General features: G+C 34.9%; 1 protein-coding gene across 2 annotated transcripts in view; it reads right to left on the bottom strand.

Moving 5' to 3' along the window:
* The window catches only part of EDIL3 (EGF like repeats and discoidin domains 3), a 388,297-nt gene that overhangs the window by 159,856 nt on the left and 209,219 nt on the right, over positions 1-19,222 (bottom strand). For both annotated transcript variants that reach the window (XM_072736863.1, XM_072736862.1), the window contains one exon: positions 4,225-4,338. In XM_072736863.1, coding sequence (XP_072592964.1) covers positions 4,225-4,338 — 114 coding nt within the window. The remainder of the gene's footprint in view (positions 1-4,224; positions 4,339-19,222) is intronic.

The raw sequence follows: 19,222 nt of genomic DNA, 5'->3' as shown, positions 1-19,222 counted from the left end.
CTCTAGTAAAATTGTCTCATGAGAACTTTTTATGTCTTTTTAAAAAACTCTTTTTTGTCACCTTCTTCGCTTTAAAATTCCCTGCCCACAAATAAGGACAAATTCAACCTGGAGGAAGGGAGGGATGGAGGGAGAGAGAGAGAGAGAGAGAGAATATGTGTGTTTCCTGGGATGGCTAACATGAAACCAGGTCTTTGTTTTGTTTTTTTAAAGAATTTATTTATTTATTCATAGGAGGCACATAGAGAGAGAGAGGCAGAGACATAGGCAGAGGGAGAGGAAGGCTCCCAGTGGGGAGCCTGATATGGGACTAGATCCCAGGACCCGGGGATCATGCCCTGAGACAAAGGCAGATGCTCAACCACTGATCCACCCAGGCATCAGCATGGAGCCAGGTTTAACAGCTCTCACCTCTTTCCCTTCTCCTCCTTTTTCTTTTCCATATTCTTTCTAAAGTATGTCAGCTAGGCTCTGTTCCTCTTTAGCATTTCATCTGCTTCCATTTATCTGTATTTCCGTTTGTGAAATGAGAGGGCATAGAGATATGGGGTGAGAGGAAGAAGCAGAGTGATGTGTGGTAAGTTCAGTTTTTTTATTCATATATGTAGTGCTCTCTCATTAAATAGACATTTAAAACATAATTATTCTTTTCAGATCACAAAGGTACTACAAGCCTAATAAATTCAAAACTGAAGAGTAAACTGAGTAAAGATGACACAACTCAACAATAATATAAATTTCAAATTACTTCCTTTGTGGGAAATCTCTGCTCATGTTTTTGATATTTTTTCTTTTGTTGTATTTAATGTTATTGAATTGACAGACATAATAAGCTGAGGATAAGAAATATTTTCCTTTCATGTTTATTATAATTATATCCCAAGTTTATTATTTGTGTTTATAGTTTATTACTTTTATATAGATGTTTTTAGTCAATTCTATTCCTCCGTTATTTATTTACTCATCTATTTATTTATTTTTAAATATTTTATTTATTTATTCATGACAGACAGAGAGAGAGAGGCAGAGACATAGGAAGAGGGAGAAGCAGGCTCACCATAGGGAGCCTGATGCGGGACTGGATCCCAGGACTCCAGGATCACGCCCTGAGCTGAAAGTAGACGCTCAACCAGTGAGCCACCTAGGTGCCTGTCTTTTATTATTTATTATTTGGGAGGGCATTGAGATGATTTCATTTTAAAATATGCCAGAACTTAATTAACTCATCAGGAGATATAAGAAAGCAGTGGGTGAATTGAGATAATATGAGTGCAGACACCTAAGATTAGAGTGAAGACAGTTTGGATTTGAACACAAGTGTACCAGCATTTCAGTACGATATCCTCTGACCTACCCAGCATTAAGTCTCCATCATTTTCTCTTTCCTCTTCCTTCTGAAATATCTGCAGAAACAAACGGCCTCTCTGCCATAACTGTTGGCATAAGCTAACCCAAGGGTATCCCTATGGGAAATGATACAAAGTTCAGAAGAAAGTTTATAAATCTTACTCCCAAGTGGATGCTGGGCACATTGATTATAATCTATGCACTGTCAATGCCCAAGATCCTAACCTCAACTGGCCGAGAGCCGGCACCATCTGTAACCTGCAGGTGTTTCTGTGTTCCCTGTAGCGAGTCAATACTCTAAGTTCTCAATGTGCTCTACAGCGTCACTGTGGCAGATGCACTTTCTTACTCTGGATTTTCTAACAATTCTGAGAAGCCACACAAAAAAGCAGAACCATATCCCTATAGAAACCAAAACAGTAGGGAGAGTAAGGATCCTCAATTTATTATAAACTCTTGCAACTTGATAAAATAAAAACAAATGGCTCAATAAGAACCTATCTTAGAGTAGATCCTTAAGTAGATCCTTAACTTTTCCCGATCTCTTTGTTAAAGCATATCATAGGTTAAGAAACCCACTATTCCATTCATGTTCAAAGAGAAATCTGAGTTTACATACAAGGATCATATAAATATAAAATGAAGTCAAAAAAAGCAAAGGCACTTATTAGACATAATAGCAAGACACTAGACACAAACTGGTGACAATTAAGTTCAAGATCTATTTCAATGTGTCTTTCCATAATCAATCAAGTTTCTTTCTTTTCAAGGGTATTTTTAGATGTGGTGACCTCAGCAAAATCTCTGATTGAGGGATAGAATAGGCTTTAGTCATCAGTTTCAACGTCTAGTTCACATCCAAGTCTCCTTCAATTTTCAACCCACTGGCAACTATATATATATATAGTATATAGTTATATACTGTATATATATATATATATATATATATATATATATATATATATATATAGTTTCAAGACCTAGCTCTCTTGTCCCAGGGTGTCTACAGCTTCAGACATCACTTCCTCTTCAGGGCACTCAGAGGGCTAGTGTTTGACCATCTCAGAGTGACACTCATTGTGAGGCAGGGGTCCATGTCATGTCCCCTATATAGGGTTCTCCTTTTAGGAAAATGAGAATGTCTCATCTTCCTATTGCTCCCCTGGCCAGGCCTCCTATGTGTCATGTTTGTAGCCAGGCATTGTTTTAAGCTCTGCCAAAGTTCTAGTACTGTCTGGAAGGTGCTTTATTCTGGCACCCAATGTCTGTTTTGGCTGCATGAAAATCAAATAGTCATTGATGTCAGTTTTTTGGTCTGCATCATGTTAATTGTTTGTTAACAGATACCTTGGGGTGCTTCTTAGTACAACTTCCAGGGCTCAGTAGGCAGCCATCAGCAAGTCCCATAAACCAAAGAAAGGAAGAATGGAAGAGCTGTATCTGGGAGGGCCAAGGACCAATTGAATCTAAATTAAGTTAACTTACATATGGTTGGCTAAATGCTTCAGAGGAAGGTTGCTAGGTTAGTTAGTTGACTGCGTGGCCACTCGTCTATTTGGTTGTATGATCAACCTGCTTACTGATGCTGTCCTTTCCTTCCACTCATCCAGGCCTAAAGGTTCCTATGCCAACTCACAATTAATGTCTTTCCCAATTATCTTAAGTTTAGAAAATCTTCTGCTCATCCAAGGTATTTCTTTGATATTTAGGATTTCATTATTCAATAAAGTTTTTCAGAACGAGCACTCATAGATCATCATTTTGTTTATATACATAATCCAAATAAATCCTTAAGTAATTTTCCCTGTTTTACTTTATAAAGTATTCTTGTCAAAGGGAAAGGAAGAGAAGTGACATGTAAAATTGTTACTCTGTCTAAAAAGGAAGGAGTGTGTGTGTGCGCGCGTGTGCATACCCACATGGGCTTATGAACATGTATATAAGAGAGAGAGGCGGTGTAGTGTGCTTTTGTGTTTATCTCATTCAGTCTGATCTGAAGAGATATCTTGATTTAGAGGAAAATACACTGAACTGGGAATCACAAGCCCTGATTCTACATTTCTTCTAGTACTGTTTCTGTTGCTAACTGTGACAGCCTGGGCAAACTGCATAGCCCACGTGTCTCAGTTTCTGCATTTGCCTTCTGAATTTGAATAACGTTGTAATGCTCTAGTAGTATAATATGCATCAAAGCAGTAGCACTATGGGGTTTCTAGAAGTGCCCAGCAATTAAGCTATATCATTATTATTCTCATTAGCATGTATTTATGCCCGATTCTGGTTTCATCCCAATGACTATAATCCTATTACTACTTTCTCCGAGTTTTGTTTCTTTTGGGGAAGAAGGGTTGTTTTGTGCTTCTTTGTAAACACTTCAGGCGATTTACTGTCCTATCCTTTGCTATATCATCCCAAGACCCTACTCTCTTAGGCTTCCAAAAAGACAAACAGTGTATAAAATTCTTACTAATACATATGCCAGCTCAATACAAATCCTCCTTTTATTTGTGGTAGAGGCTATCAGGTTAGAGTGCCCTGAATTTATTGTCTGAAGCAGTGTAACCACTCTGGTGGAAATTTAGGTCATACACATACTCAAAAGCCAAATGGGATGCATAGAATAGATGCATGTGGGTCTCTGCAGAAATGCTGCCCTCTTTTTAGACTTTAAGGTGGCCACTCCTATGCTTAGCATGCACTGAAACCTATCTTGAAGAATATATGTATACTAGTAACATTAACAATAAAAATACGAAGTGTGCCATTTCAAAAAATTATGAACTCGGGAAGCAAATTATATTTTTTTGATCCAGATTCCATAATAAATGGAGGCCATGCAAACAACAACAACAAATATATACATATATGAATACTTACTGTATTGACAATTCCTTCCCATGAATTCGCCTGGGCATTCACAGGAATAATTAGCAACAAGGTCTGTACATATTCCACCATTTTTACAAGGCTCAGCTTCACATTCATTTATGTCTGAAGAAAACAGAAAAAACAGAGAGAATGAGAATTATTGGTGAAAAAAATGATTAGTTATTGGAAGGCTTTAGACCTTTCAAATAAAACAAAATCTAAGTAATGCAATTACGTGTATGTGTGTGTGTGTGTGTGTGTGTGTGTGTATGGGTGTTAAGTCAATAATAGAAATAGTGCTTAAAATCAACAACTGATTGATAATCAAGTTCAAATGAAATTGAGAACCCAAATGAAACACCAACAGAAGCAAACCTTCTCCAATCGTGAAAATAAATATGAATAGTTTGGGGAAATATTCAGTGTATCCTTAGAATTAAATCAAGCAAATTAACCCTGATAGAGAGATGAATTGGTATCACTTACAAGATCTAGAAACCTCCCCTGCAGCAACAACTGCCAATTAACACTGTCTCATTTCATCTTAATTCATTAAAATTCTAACTGACAGAGATGTTTTAGTTTCTAAATAGTTTGCCTTTGATGAATGCGATGAGAAGCAAATTAGAGTTAATAGCTAAAGCTCGTTACATTAAGCAAAGTATAATAAATGTAAATGATGATCACTTCCTAATCTCATTCACGGATTTCTAAAATTAGGATGACTAAAGGGACTTACCTTTGCTATACCATTATCATACCTCATGCAAAATCATATGAAATATAAAACATTCAGTAAATTGTACTAATTTCCATGCTAATTTTGGACAACAGATACAATGAATATGATTTTAAATGAAAAAAAGAAATGAGGACTAATTCAGTCAAATATCCATCACTGATATTTAGAAGGCATTCCCTCTAAGCACAGCACCATGCCAGGTTCTGTGAAAGCTAGTAAAGTAGTTGGATTAATGTGCAACTGCTCCCCATCCCTCTCTCTACTTATCATCTACTCCCATTGAACTTCCCACAACTCCTTACAGACCTGATTAGTGTCACCTAGGAATTATCTATTTATGTGCCTTTCATCTTCTCACCTAGTTAAACTGTGACCCTTACAATTGCAGCATCTATCCTGCATTCTTTGTATATCTATGAATGCCACATGCTATTTGGGAGATCACGGTACCAAAAAAAAAAAATTGTTTCTTGATAAAATTTTTAACAAAAGATTAGAAATAGTGGTGTATACCATCTAAACAAATTACTTCAGATATGTAATGGCTCTTCTAATATACCACAATGTATCAAAACAATATTCTGAAGTCCTGGGTTTTCACAGTGCTTAAAGCAATATGATCATTGAATTACCCATTGAAGACCAAACAAGAATAAAACAGAAGAAAATCTCTATTTTGCCCTTTCTTTTTAACTTCTTTCTTCTAAAGAGCTTGTCCTCTTGGTATCAGAGTTTGTCATTTTACCCCCTCACTTCCCTCTCAATTTACATTTACTGTAAAGTTTAGTCTAAATTTCCTTAGGCAGGTTATGACTTTCTCTGAAAAAGCCCTCCTTTTTCATTTCTCATTGACTATCACAATTTGACAGTAGAGATAATTCACGACTATGTTCAGAAAGAATCTAAATAATTTGAATATTTTATATCAAATAATAGGATAAAATCAGAATCTGATAATCTCTAAAAAAGTTGTATGCTAAAAAATATAACAGACTCCCAGACATCTGAAACTAAAACTCTCCAGAAGGAAGGAGGGAAAGAAGGAAGGAAAGGAGGGAAGGAAAGACGACACCATTTATCATTACCTGATGAAATATTTAGTCTTTTTAGTCTTAATCAAAATTTCACTTTGTCTTGATTTATATTGAATTAACATACAAAATATTTTCATTATGTTTTGAAAGTGGCACAAAAGTCACTGTGCTATTTATTTTATAGTCAGCTCAGTGTAAGGCAAGGGCAATAATTGGCTACTTGGGAACATGCCTACTGTGCCTTTCCCTGCATCATACTAACTACAATCCTTTTTTTGGGGGGGGGTGTGTGTGAGAATATGTCAATGGCTGGTAAGAAGTTAAATCTTCATGTTAGAGAACACACTAGTTTATTTTGTAAAGTTGGATATAGCATTATATATAAAAATATAAATATAAAGATATTATTTTATATACTTATGAAGAAGAAACAGTATTGATGTCTGAAGATCACATAGGGAAATATAATTTGATCTTGAAGGAAAGCTTTAATTAAGATTAATGGGGTAATTTGGTAATGGGCATGAAGGAGGGTAGATGATGTGATGAGCACTGGGTGTTGTATGCAACTGATAAATTATTGAACACTACATCTGAAACCAAGTATGTACTATATGTTGGCTAATTGAATTTAAATTTTCTAAAAAAATTAAAGACAGAATGGAGGTGGTAGTGTATTTCCAAACAGGAAACCAGAATGAGTCACAACTTTGAAGAGAAATGTTCACTTCACAAGAGATGTGTTCAGGGATACAAGTAGCCAGCCTGCCTGGAGCACAGAGTGGGAAGGGGAGTGCTTAGACTAAGAGTCAGAGGATGTGGATGGGGGCAGGTAATGGTGAACCATTAGTGCCAATGGAGGGAACTGTCTTTATCTTTTGGCACTAAAGACTTGGTGTTAGTTGGGAGAGTATCCTCCATACCCTTGTATTCAGAAAGATCTAGCCAAGCCAGTATTGGAATGGAATTAATAAATGAATGAAGGAAAGCAGAACAGAGAGACCCACACAGGATTTGATGCTGATAGGTACAATATATATTTTAATTCTCAGGTAAGAGGCTCCAAGTGTTTTCTCATTTTAATCCTGAACTATATATTACGAATAAAACCAAACCTTGCTCTGGCTGCTTTAAAATGTTAATAGAAGACGTTTTCATAGCTAATGATGTGAGAACTATCCAGAGTCATTTTATATACTTGCAAGTATATGTAGGTACTATTGTTCTTTGTTTCCTTATTTCTTCCAAAAATTTACACAATAAATAGTACTTAATACAAGGTGAATGTGAATCTAATGGCAACAAATCAACCTTTGGACCTTCTAGCCATTTGATCATCAGGCCAGGTCTATCATCATCTACAAAGGAAATTATAATTAAGAAGATCAGACTCTAAAGTAAACAACAGTTACACCTTTATCCAGAGGTTAACAGAAGGTAGAATAAATTGGAATTGCATTTGCTGAAGTGAGAATGCTTTATATCCTTGCTCAGTTTTGCATAATGACCTTTTACTGGTTGTGCATTTTTTGATTTCATAAACTAACACCCCCAAAAAACAAAAAAAAAACGTACCTTAAATCTAGGATTTGTAAAAATACAAATGTTACATTAAAGGAGTTAGGTATTTTAATATGGTAGCCAAAAAAGTAAAATATTTCTGCATATGTACACATCTAGTAACATGTAGACTGAAATAACATATGCAAATTACATGGAAGCATTTATATATTAGTATAATGCAGGAGTTCTTTTAGCAGTGAAGGCTATTTGCACTGTGATTAACACTGCAAGCAATCTAAATGGAAACAGACCTCAATTTGAATAAATCATGTTTAATTAAAGACGAGATATAAATGTTCACAGAATATAATGTAATGAAATGAAAATTAAATGTCTTTGTAATAAATCACATATATTTCTCTTTGTCATAGATCAAGACATTATCATTTACAGAAAAAAAGTCCTCATCTATTCTAAACATAGTGAAATATACTACATTCATTTATAAATAAGAAAAATTTGACATAGCAGATCCCAAACAAAATAGGAATTTCCATATCTGGTCATACAGTTCATTTATATTAATAACTATATTTTTGATGTTTTTATATCTATGACTGCTTCATGAGGATGAATTAAAAAAATCATTCGGAATTGGATTTTATAATTAAGACAATAAACTGATTTCTGATACTTCATTCAAAAAGCACAAAATTGCTACCTGCTGTCTCTTCTCACTGAGGACAATGACAAGAGCTGAACATGGATTTCTAGATATAAACTCATGATGCCTTTCCTTCTTTTTTTTTTTTTGTAACAGTTAAAAGTAAGTAAGGGAAGAAAGAAGAAAATAAGGGATGACAGATTAGATAATTGGTCACAACAGTACACATTTCTTTGAAAGAAAGAGGTACTCTATAAGGATTTCAAGGTCCTTTGCTCTGTTGTAACCACACAAATTCATTCCTACTATATGCATAACTCTGTACCTTTATCATTATGTTGCACTTAGACTATTTTATGCAGACTTATAAAGGTATGTTGGTAGTCTATCCTCTTTGGCTTGGGTTTTTCTAATACAAATAATGTCAACCCATACACACTTTGGAGATTTCACTGTAAGAACTCTCTGCCAGGAATTTACAAACACATATTCATAAGATCACTCACTCTGAGTACTCCTAACTTATACACATTTGCATCCTGAGAATTCCTAGTCTTTTTTTCTGGATCACTGTCACACTCATCAATGTGCAAATTATAGCCCTAAGGCCCATGAAAATGACTCTGGAGTGGTAGGCTGTCAAAGAATTTTTGAATATCAAAATTATATTTGCTAGTTCCTTATTTGAGACTTCAGAAAACAATGGCTTCTCTGGGCATAATTTCTTGCTACAGAAACTATGTTGCTTCTTTTCAGATAATTATATTTAAATATCCAGTAATCCCATTCTTCCACATAGACTCTACCAGCTGGCTGGAGATGAAATGGAGATTTTTGGAGCTAATTCACTGGGACCTCTGCTGGACCTTTAAATTTACTTGACTAACTAACTCACTAACTAATTAATTAGTTTCAAATTGTCTCACATTTGTAATAGGTAAAGTAGGAGAGATAGAAGGTACCACTCCTGGTCCATCAATGTCCCTGTTCATCCTTGAGTTTACCCAGAATCCTCAGGTAGATGCCATGTGGCCCCAGTAGTGCAGCTACATTTATTTGCCAACCTGGCTTAGAATATTTTGAATACACCATTTAGATCAGGACATCTGATCTTTTTTTGGGACAGAAATCCATTTAATCTCCTCTTGAGGAGAGACAAAGATAACTTAATTCAACCATGAAAATATCTCTTTTTCATCTCCCACATAGAGCCAGGCCCATGAGCATCAAGAAGGAACAACTAATTTTCAGCCTGAGCAACCTCGTTTACAAATATTAAAAGGACACCACGATAAAGCCCTTATTTTTTTCTTTGGAAAGACATAATTTCTCAACTACCTTATTCCTCTCCCTTGGGCTGTCTTTCCTCAGGCAATATTGTTATTGACTGTTAATTAGCCTGTAGAATCTATGTTCAAGATTCAGCTATTTTTGATCCTAACAACCCATCTTCTCTGGGTTCCCTATTAGCTATTAAATATTCTCCAGACCTTCTATGAGAGATTGATTTTTAAAATTTGACCCTTTATTTATTTTTCTTATCTAAATCCTATGGTTTCTCAATTTCTCTTTTATGTATAGAAATTCCGTTTCCCACTCAGATATGGAATTAAATTACACCATAATCAGAATTATCTACACCATAATCATAATTATCTACAGGATTTCCCAGTCCTCTCTAGGCTCAGTTCACTAATAATTCATTTTAAAGTAGCAAATTAGAATCTGAATTCTTAAATCAGAACATATCACAAACCCTTTTGTAATAACATTGATAAACTTCACTTACCTAGAACAATAGTCTTTAAAAAAAAAAGAAACAAACCCAAGTCTAAGAGATATTTATCCTTCATCACTTACTAACAAAGATCCTACTCTCTGCCCATCAGTACCCTGGCATCCTAGCATTTATTTTGAGATCTCAATTTGGACGCAGAGATCTTTGCTACTAGTATCCAGGTAGAGCCCAATTCTTCAGGATGTTTGTATTTAAAATTATTCCACTGGGGTTTTATTTGACTTATTCAGATATTTGGTTACTAAGATAAGATAGCTATTACAAGGTACTTATACAGAAAAAACCAAGGGAGCGAGAAGAAGGTTTGGGGGAAGGGTAATCAAGAGGGTTCTATACCTCAAGTACTTGAAGCTTTGAAAAAATCAGAAATAAAACCTACATGAAAAAACAAATAAGAGAAGCCAAAAGAACCACTGTCCTTGGTGAAAATATTGACCAAAGAACAACTTATCTAAGGATGTTACCTCAGGGGCATGTGCCAAAATAACTTACCTTGCAATAGATATTTGTTGATTGGTAGAAAAAAAGTGAAAATAATTAGAGACCTGAGGAATTGTCAACTGTACTGTACTAGTGAGTGCCCTGATGAGGGCAGGTGTACCAGCCTACTTTAAAGGGGTTCTATTAAGGAAAATGAAGTTAGGACAATGCTTTTTTTAAAAGCTAGAACTTGGGGCACCTGGGTGGCTCAGTGCTTGAGCATCTGCCTTTGGTTCAGGTCCTGATGCCAGGGTCCTGGAATCGAGTTCCATATCAGGCTCCCTGCGTGGAGCCTGCTTCCCCCTCTGCCTGTGTCTCTGCCTCTCTCTCTCTGTATTTCTCATGAATAAATAAATAAAATCTTTTTAAAAATAAATAAAAGCTAGAACTTAAATAAGTAAATAAATAAAAACTAGAACTTTTAAAATATACCAATGCAAAGGCTCCATACCAAGATTTTGATTCAAATGGACTTGGGTATAATGAAGGGGTCATATTGTTTATATAGGAGTTTAAGCAAGTCGAAAGGTGCTCAAAGTTGACAGTCACCATGGAGAACCTTTGCCCATTGATCTATCCATCTTTACTTCTGTGCTATGTGTTAAGAATGAAAAGGTTAATATCATGGCCCCTTACATTTCTCAAGGCTCTTGCAGTACAGTAGGTACAGAAAGAAATAATTAGTTACAGTGGAAAGTGACAAGTATTCCAACAGGAGAATGAATGCACAGTTTTCTCAGAAAAAAACTCCAAATATCAATAACTAAACCAGCCTAGCAGACCAGGGAATGTTGAGTTTTAGAGGAGGAGTCTAGCTGATTGGGTGAGAATGCTTCTGGGTTATCTAGAGTTATAACTAATTACTCTGTAAAGTAATTTTTCTAAATTAATATGCATCTTAGTATTCTATAGACCTGAGAGTGACTCCTCATTGTATCATAGTTCTTCATTCCAAGTATAAAGTAAAATATTTCCTAGCTTCCTACTTTTATTGTGGTATGTTATCAAATATATTTGATTTTCATATTTGTGATGTTTTATCCAGAATTAGCTATTCTCTCCTGTCACCTGCATGTCAAATGTTCTCATTTGCAGCTCTCTTTAGTTCTAGTGGTTAAACTCATGATCAGCTATTTTGGATTTTTCTAGAATGAGTAATCAGAAACTTGTAACTGGCTAATACGAGATTCATGCTGGAAGCATAACTATGACTCATACGGTTGCCTTTACCTACCCATTCACCTACTCCCTTATTCACTCATTAAAACTTTGATGAGCAACTTCTAGGAGTCAAACCCTAAAAGTATAGGAATGGATACATCAGTGAATGGGGATCAGTTCCTATTCTAAGGTATCTCACCTTCTTAATTCCATTCAGAACAGAGATAATTATAATAAAATAGTGAAATACATGTCCTAAACCATTACACATAAAAGGTACTGAGATCATAGAACAGGCAGTGGCTTGGCCTAGAGGAGATGCGGAAGATTGCTTATAGAAGGTAATATAGATCAGCACGGATTTTTTTAGTAGGAAGGATTATAAAAGAACACAATGTTTTCAGAAAGAACTGAACATTTTTAAATTCTAGATATGCACAGGGACTATGTGTGTGTAGCTACTAGGGGCGGCAGTTACTAGGTAGTATGGACTAGATTTTTATAGCCCTACAAATCAAGTTAAGGAGTCTGAACTTTAGTCCCTGGATACTGGGGAGTTAATAGAGAATTGAAGAATGTGAAAGAGAACATGGGATTGAAGAGATCTTTATTTTAGAGAGCTCATTCACATACTCTAGAATTTCATTACTGAGAACATTTTGGAAAATAATTCCAAATGTCAGAGAGGAATTTTGTGTAGAGTCCGTATTACTCAGACCACATAATATAATGGCTATGGCCACCTATGTTTAAACATTTAGTTTGGTGTGAAACTAAACAGGCAAACTCCCTAATATTTACGGTGTATTTTTGGCAACAAAAATACAAGATGCCTATGCAATATCTGGCTTATACAAAAAAAAAAAAAAAAACAGTTTATCTGAAATTCCAATTTACCTGGGCATCCTGTATTTTATCTAGAAATTCTGCTTGAATTGTCAACTAGAATGTGGTTTCTCCACATTTTCTTTCTTTCCTTTTATATAAGCACTTTAATTTTCAGCATATGGTCATGCTTTCCATTTTGTACATTCAGCAGACCTCAAGGAAAACTACCTGCAGTGGAAAATTATTATTGACAAACGAGTCTTCCTCAGGCTTTTGCTAACACTAAAATTTGTTGCTTGCTTTCTGTAGAGTGGTTCATAATCTGTAGGTTTAGAATCACCAGTATGTAAGCCTCAGGAATACGAATATGAACAAGAAACACTTCAGGAGGACAACTGACTGACAACAATAAGTATATCCACCTACTTATACATTACTTACTATGCACCAAATATTTTTCTAAGCATTTTCTATGTAACATGACACCCTCCTGAGCTAGTAACCATGAACATAACCATTTTACAGATGAGGAAATCGAGACATTGAAAATGTAAATAACCTGCCCAAAGTCACCCAGGCAGTAAAACTGAGATTAAAATCTATTAAATTTGTCTCATGAATCAATGCCATTCACCAGTATGCTTCATCCTCACTGCATACTGGTGAATAATAGTAGTCCTTCTTCACCATCACTTCACACTTGCCTTCTGGGTTCCACTCAATGTGCCAAGCACAGATATGGGATAATGTATGGGCCTTGATCTCAAAATGTTTATAAAGTCCTACTAATATTAGTGTCACTGCTCTAGGTCAAAGAATTCAATCTTAAAATGTCAGTTAGGAATACATATTCCCCCCCCCCCATTCCTTCATTTGTCTTGGTAATTTTTCTGAAAATCTTAAGTGATTTGGCCTTAATGGGCATCTGTTCTAATTTTATTCCTCTTTACTTAAAAATAGATTTCTTTGGCTCTTATATTCTTTTACACATGCTTTTTAACTTTACATTCAGTTGAGAGAAATATATTTGTTTTAGTTCTTTCTTTATACAGGGCATGGATATATTTTATACCTGGTACAATTGAAATTTTTATTTTTCATGGGTGATAATCCACATTACTTAAAAATCTTTATTTGTAAGACAGCATACATACAGATAAGCACACAAAACAATAAAGTTAGGGAACCCCGGTGGCTCAGCAGTTTAGCTGCCCCCTTTAGCCCAGGGCCTGATCCTGTTGGCCCGGGATCAAGTCCCATGTCAGGCTCCCTGCGTGGATGCTGCTTCTCCCTCTGCCTGTGTCTCTGCCTCTCTCTCTCTCTCTCGCTCTCTCTGTGTGTGTCTCTCATGAATAAATAAATTAAATCTTTAAAAAAAATGTTAAATTAATTATTGTTAAGAGACTGTGTAACAAGCACCAAGGTCAAGCACAACACAGCTAGCACTCCAAAAGCCTCATGCCCCCTCTATTCATATCTCCAACCTCAAAAAGGTAACCCATCTCTGCTTATGAGTACTTTAATAAAATCCACTCTTTGTGTGGTATATAATTTTATTACTTAACTACGCATTCCTAAAAGAATGTCATTATATATTCTTGTCTATATTCGAATTTCATAATAAAAAAAAATCAGTATGTGCTCTTTTGTTCGTGGTTTCATTCACAATGTTGTTGCAGGTGGCTGCGGTAAGCTCATTTCATTGTTTTACAGTATTCCACGGTAAAATGCACCAGGATGCATTTTCCCTTTTATTGTCAATGGCATTTATGTTGTTGCTGGAAATAAAAGCATCAGTGAGCATGCTTGTACATGTCTCTTGATGCAGAAGTATACTGATTTTGGGGAAAGTATACCTAGGAGTGAAATGGCAGAGTCATTTTTATGCTTTAGTAGATAATGCCAATCTGGTTTTTAAAGTGGTTGCACTCCTATCAGCAATTTAATTCATAACATTTTTGGCAAAACAAATCACATGAAGCTTGCAGGGAACCACTTATTCCACCTCATATACAAGTTTTAAGTAGAAAGGCTTAACACCAATATCTCCCTTTAAGGTATATTTTTAACAAGAGAGGCTTGTAAGGAAACAAATTAGACCTTCCAATTCACTGGGTTGAATTATTTTTTCCCTTCAATGACTGTGACTTTTTTAAAAAAGGTAAGACAATGACTTATGCCAAAAATAATGAACCACTGAAGGCATGTAAATAATGCCACATTTAAATACTGGTACTGCTACAAAGTTAAATTTCGTATATATATATAAATAATTTCATTTAATTATATAATTAATTTCTTAAAAAGAACTCTATAAATCAACTCTCACCTACAGATACATGTAGACTCAGATGATAAAATAAGAATACTTCTTGGTCCTACATTGTAATATCTTTGAAATTTTATGTTATAGGCATAATTAAAAGTGTGTTAAAAATCATGAATTCTGTTACATGTCTAAAGCTACTGTGAGTATTACATGAGATAATTTGTGATGAAAAATCTTATAAACTATAAGGACTATAAAAAGAATGATCCATGTTATTATAATATGAACTAATCTGTATACATATGGTTCTAAGGAATGTTTCTTGATTATGTTGCTGAATGAAAATGTAGGCATATTTTTAATGAGACTTTCTCTACACAGTCTACTTTTGGGGCTATCATCAGAGTAAACAAACGGGTAGCATTTTCATAAAGACTCTACTGAAGAGCAGTCCTGCCTTGGAGAGGCATGAAAGACAGTATTTATCCACATAATTGCAAAGCCCATGGAAATTTTGATCCACTGAATGGGATAATTCAACAGGTACTCTTAATATGATTTCTTTCTAAAATTGAGACATTCACTATTTTTTTAAATGAGAACATTAACTCTAAACATTTTGGCTAACAGATCACTAAGAGCTAGAACTGATAGACTTAAATTACGGCTGGTAAATACAGGAAACATTCCTCTTTAAAATTTCATTTCAGTTCCCATCATGGTGAAAGAACTGAGTGACTATATTTCCCTCAATTCGAGAATCTCATCTACATAATTATAGGAGGTTTCCTGGATTCCTGGCAGACCTGGAGGCAACAAAATCTCTGCCACATTCAAGGCCACCATGGAAGAATCTGCTTCAACAACCAACTCACTACTAAGTGCCAAAAAAGCACTGCCTATTAGCCATTACTTTTTATACTTTATTTTTTCTCCCATACTTATTATTAAGTATACTCATTTGGTATATTTTTTCATTAAAAGTAATAACACTGAGATTCAAGAGAACTTCAGTTTTTGGACAAGACATAGCCCCGATTTGTCCTCCTTCCTGAAACAACCAAAAAGTAAAATGCACAAAATGTATGAGACAACAGTTTTGAAGACACTGGACATCAGGAAAGAAAGGACAATAATAAACCAGGTAGGTCTTACAATTGCTCAGGCTTATTGCCTTAAGAGGGATTCTAGGCTGTGGAACTAAGAGGAAAAATCCAGGTGGAGCCTGGCCAACCCTGTGAGATAGCGAAGGAGCTGAGAGGAAGGGCACAGAGAAAGCCCCCAGGGATCTGCAGAGCATCCACTTGGGAATTCAGCAGAATGGATGGATCAGCTCATGCAATTAAGGAAACTACTGAGGAAAGAACCATCTTGCATGGATTGCATGGATCAGCTCATGCAAGTAAGGAAACTACTGAGGAAAGAACCATCTGAGGGGACCAGAAGGCACAACACTTGGAGTTCACACCATGATAGGAAAACTGCATGATGCCCCTAGGTAAACTGGAAAAAAACTAATTCATAGTGCATTGGGCAAGGACTCAGAAGAACCTTGCCCTAGAGGAGGGAAATAATTAGCCTAGACTAAAACCTCACTGGTCCCACCTAGCAAATCTTAAAAGCAAGACCCAAAAGTATCAAACTGTGTTCAAGAAACTTGACTCTGTAAAAGAACAAAACTCAAGAAAATATAAAGGACTACAGAGTACCTAATTCTCAACAAGGTAAAATTCATGTCTGAAATCCAGTTAAGATTTATAGGCATGCAAAAAAGCAGGAAACACACCAGATTTTAGAATTATCAGACAATGATATTAAAACTGCTATTATAACTATATTACATATACTGAAAACGTTAGAGACATAGAGAATACAAAAAGGGACCTAAACAACTTCTACAGATGAAAACTACAATGTGTGAGATGAAAAATATACTACAAGAAAATAAAGATTAGACATTACAAAAGAAAAGATTAGTGAATTCTTAAGACATAACAGAAACTATACAGAATGAAACATAGAGAAGAAAAACTTGGACATCAGGGAGTTGTGTGACACAAATTTGAGTGGCCTAAAAGAGATGTAAGTGGGATCTTTGAAGCAGAAGGGATAGAAAAATATTTGATAAGGGACCCACATTTTCCAAATATGATGAAAACAATACCCATGGATCCAGGCAGCTCAACAAATTTCAAGCACCAGAAACATGAAGAAATATCACAAAGGCAGGCACACCATGATTATAGTTGTAAAAAATAATAATTCTGTAGGTAAATGTAGTTTTTTCAATAAATGATGCTAGAATAACCAAATATTATCTACATACAAAAAACAAAAACAAGAAACTTAGATCTACATCTCATACTCGCATACAAATAGTAATCCAAAATGCATAGTAGACCTTAAAAGTAAAACCTAAAACTAAAAAAAAAAAAATTATAGGAAAAAATCTTTTGGGGCCTAGTTTTGGCAATGATTTCCTAAATACAACATCAAAAGCATGAGTCATTAAAATTGATAAATAATATTTTATCAAAATTATAAACTTCTGCTCTTCAAATTCAACTTCAAGAGAATGAAAAATAAGCCACAGATTTAAAGAATATATTTAAAAATCCAATATATGAAAAAGAACCTAAACTCAAAATATCTATAGAATTCTCAAAAGTCAATAATAAGAAAACAAGTGATTAAAAAAAAACTAGGAAAAAAATTTGAACATACTCTTTACAATAAGAATAGCAAATAAACATACAAAAAGGTGTTCAACAGCACCTGTCATTAGAGAAGTGCAAATTAAAACCAAAAAGATATTACCACACGAATATTATAATGGCTAAAATTAAAAAGACTGACTATACCAAATGTCAGGGAGGATGTGCAGGAATTGAACCCTTATACACCACTGGTCAGAATGTAAAATAATACAGTTTGAAAGCGGTTTGTTTCTCAAATAAACATATAACTCCTATGTGATTCAGCTATCCCACTCCGAGTTTGTACCCAAGAGAAACAGTGTCCATACAAAGAGTTGTATGAATATACATAGCAGCTTTATGTGTAATAGCCCCAAACTGGAAACAGCCTAAATGGCCATCAGTTAGTGAATGGATAAACAAATTGTAGGATATCTGTACAACTGAGTACTACTCAGAAATTTAAAAGAATGAACAATTGATATAAGGACCAACATGGAGAGAAATCAAAATAATTACGCTGAGTGAATAAAATGAGGCAAGGAGAGCACATATTTTGATTCAATTTATATAAATTTCTAGAAATGCAAACTTATTTATAGATAGAAAGCAGATCAGTGATTGCTTAAGTAAGAGGGGCAGATGGGAGGGATTTCAATGGGGTAGAAAGAAACTTCTGAGGGTGATGAAAATGTTTAGTATCTTAATTAAGATGATAGTTTCATAAGCGCACACGCATGTCACTATGCACCACCGCGTGCATTTTAAACACATATGTTTTATTGTATGGTAATTATATTTCAACAGAGATATTAAATAAAATCATGTCAAGGTTATTTTTATAACGCACTTATTTATCAGCTGTGAACTTAGAACTACACACACACACACACTACACACACACACTGCATACCTATAACCAGGCCACAAAATTAATGAAGGACATCAGCCTTCTCATCAAATTTCACATCACAAAGGATTTTTTATACTTATACCTCGAAGTGGGGACTATGCAGCCCAAATGAAATGAGGCAGGCCTTATTGAAAAGACTGAGTAGTTTAATAAAACATACTAATAGAAGGAGCTGTATTCATAAAAATGACAAAAATACTAATTTTTTCACAGCAGTTTACCTCCTGCTTTGCAGGTTATTTTCATCACTCAAGGAAGGCTTTGCAGGAAGTCTTAAATGAAGATGAATGAGAAAAAAAGTCATAACTGCAAGATTTTATGTTGCTTATATATTTTTGGTTTCAGATTGGATTTATTTCTGGATATAGTTGACTGTAAGGAATCTGAAGATTATTTAACTATTACTGGGGTTACCTGTACCTTTCCTAATAGTTCTTATTTCCCAGAAATTTTTCGGAGGTAAGTTCATAAAAGATACTGATACGTATGTTTCCTGCACTCTTAGGATCTCTAATTTTCATATAGGAACCATGAAATAATTTCCTCAGTTCTCTTTGCTCCTATATGAGAGGTATGCCTTTAAAAACAAATATGTGTCTATATGTGTCTATATATAATAAGTATGTTTTTATATATGTCATAAATATATTTGAAACGAGAGGGTTTTTTATTAACTTCTAATATACACTAAGATGGAAATCTCAATTCCATTAATTACTTGCCATGTAATTTCACATTGTAAAGGTAAGCCTTCAGGGCAATAATTTCCATCATCTCCAATGAACCTGATTAAAATAATTGGCTATTTCCATAACAAGTGTTCTAACAAATGGTCCTGTTCTGTCAGAGAGGAATGGGTCTGATTAGAAACTGCATTGTTCTGTTATGCTATTGTAAGATTAAGGTAGAAAAAAAAAGT

The sequence above is a fragment of the Vulpes vulpes genome, chromosome 14, assembly GCF_048418805.1.
Source record: "Vulpes vulpes isolate BD-2025 chromosome 14, VulVul3, whole genome shotgun sequence".
Taxonomy (NCBI): Eukaryota; Metazoa; Chordata; class Mammalia; order Carnivora; family Canidae; genus Vulpes; species Vulpes vulpes.
Note: the sequence above shows the minus strand (reverse complement) of the source record. Positions and strands in the feature narration are given on the sequence as shown.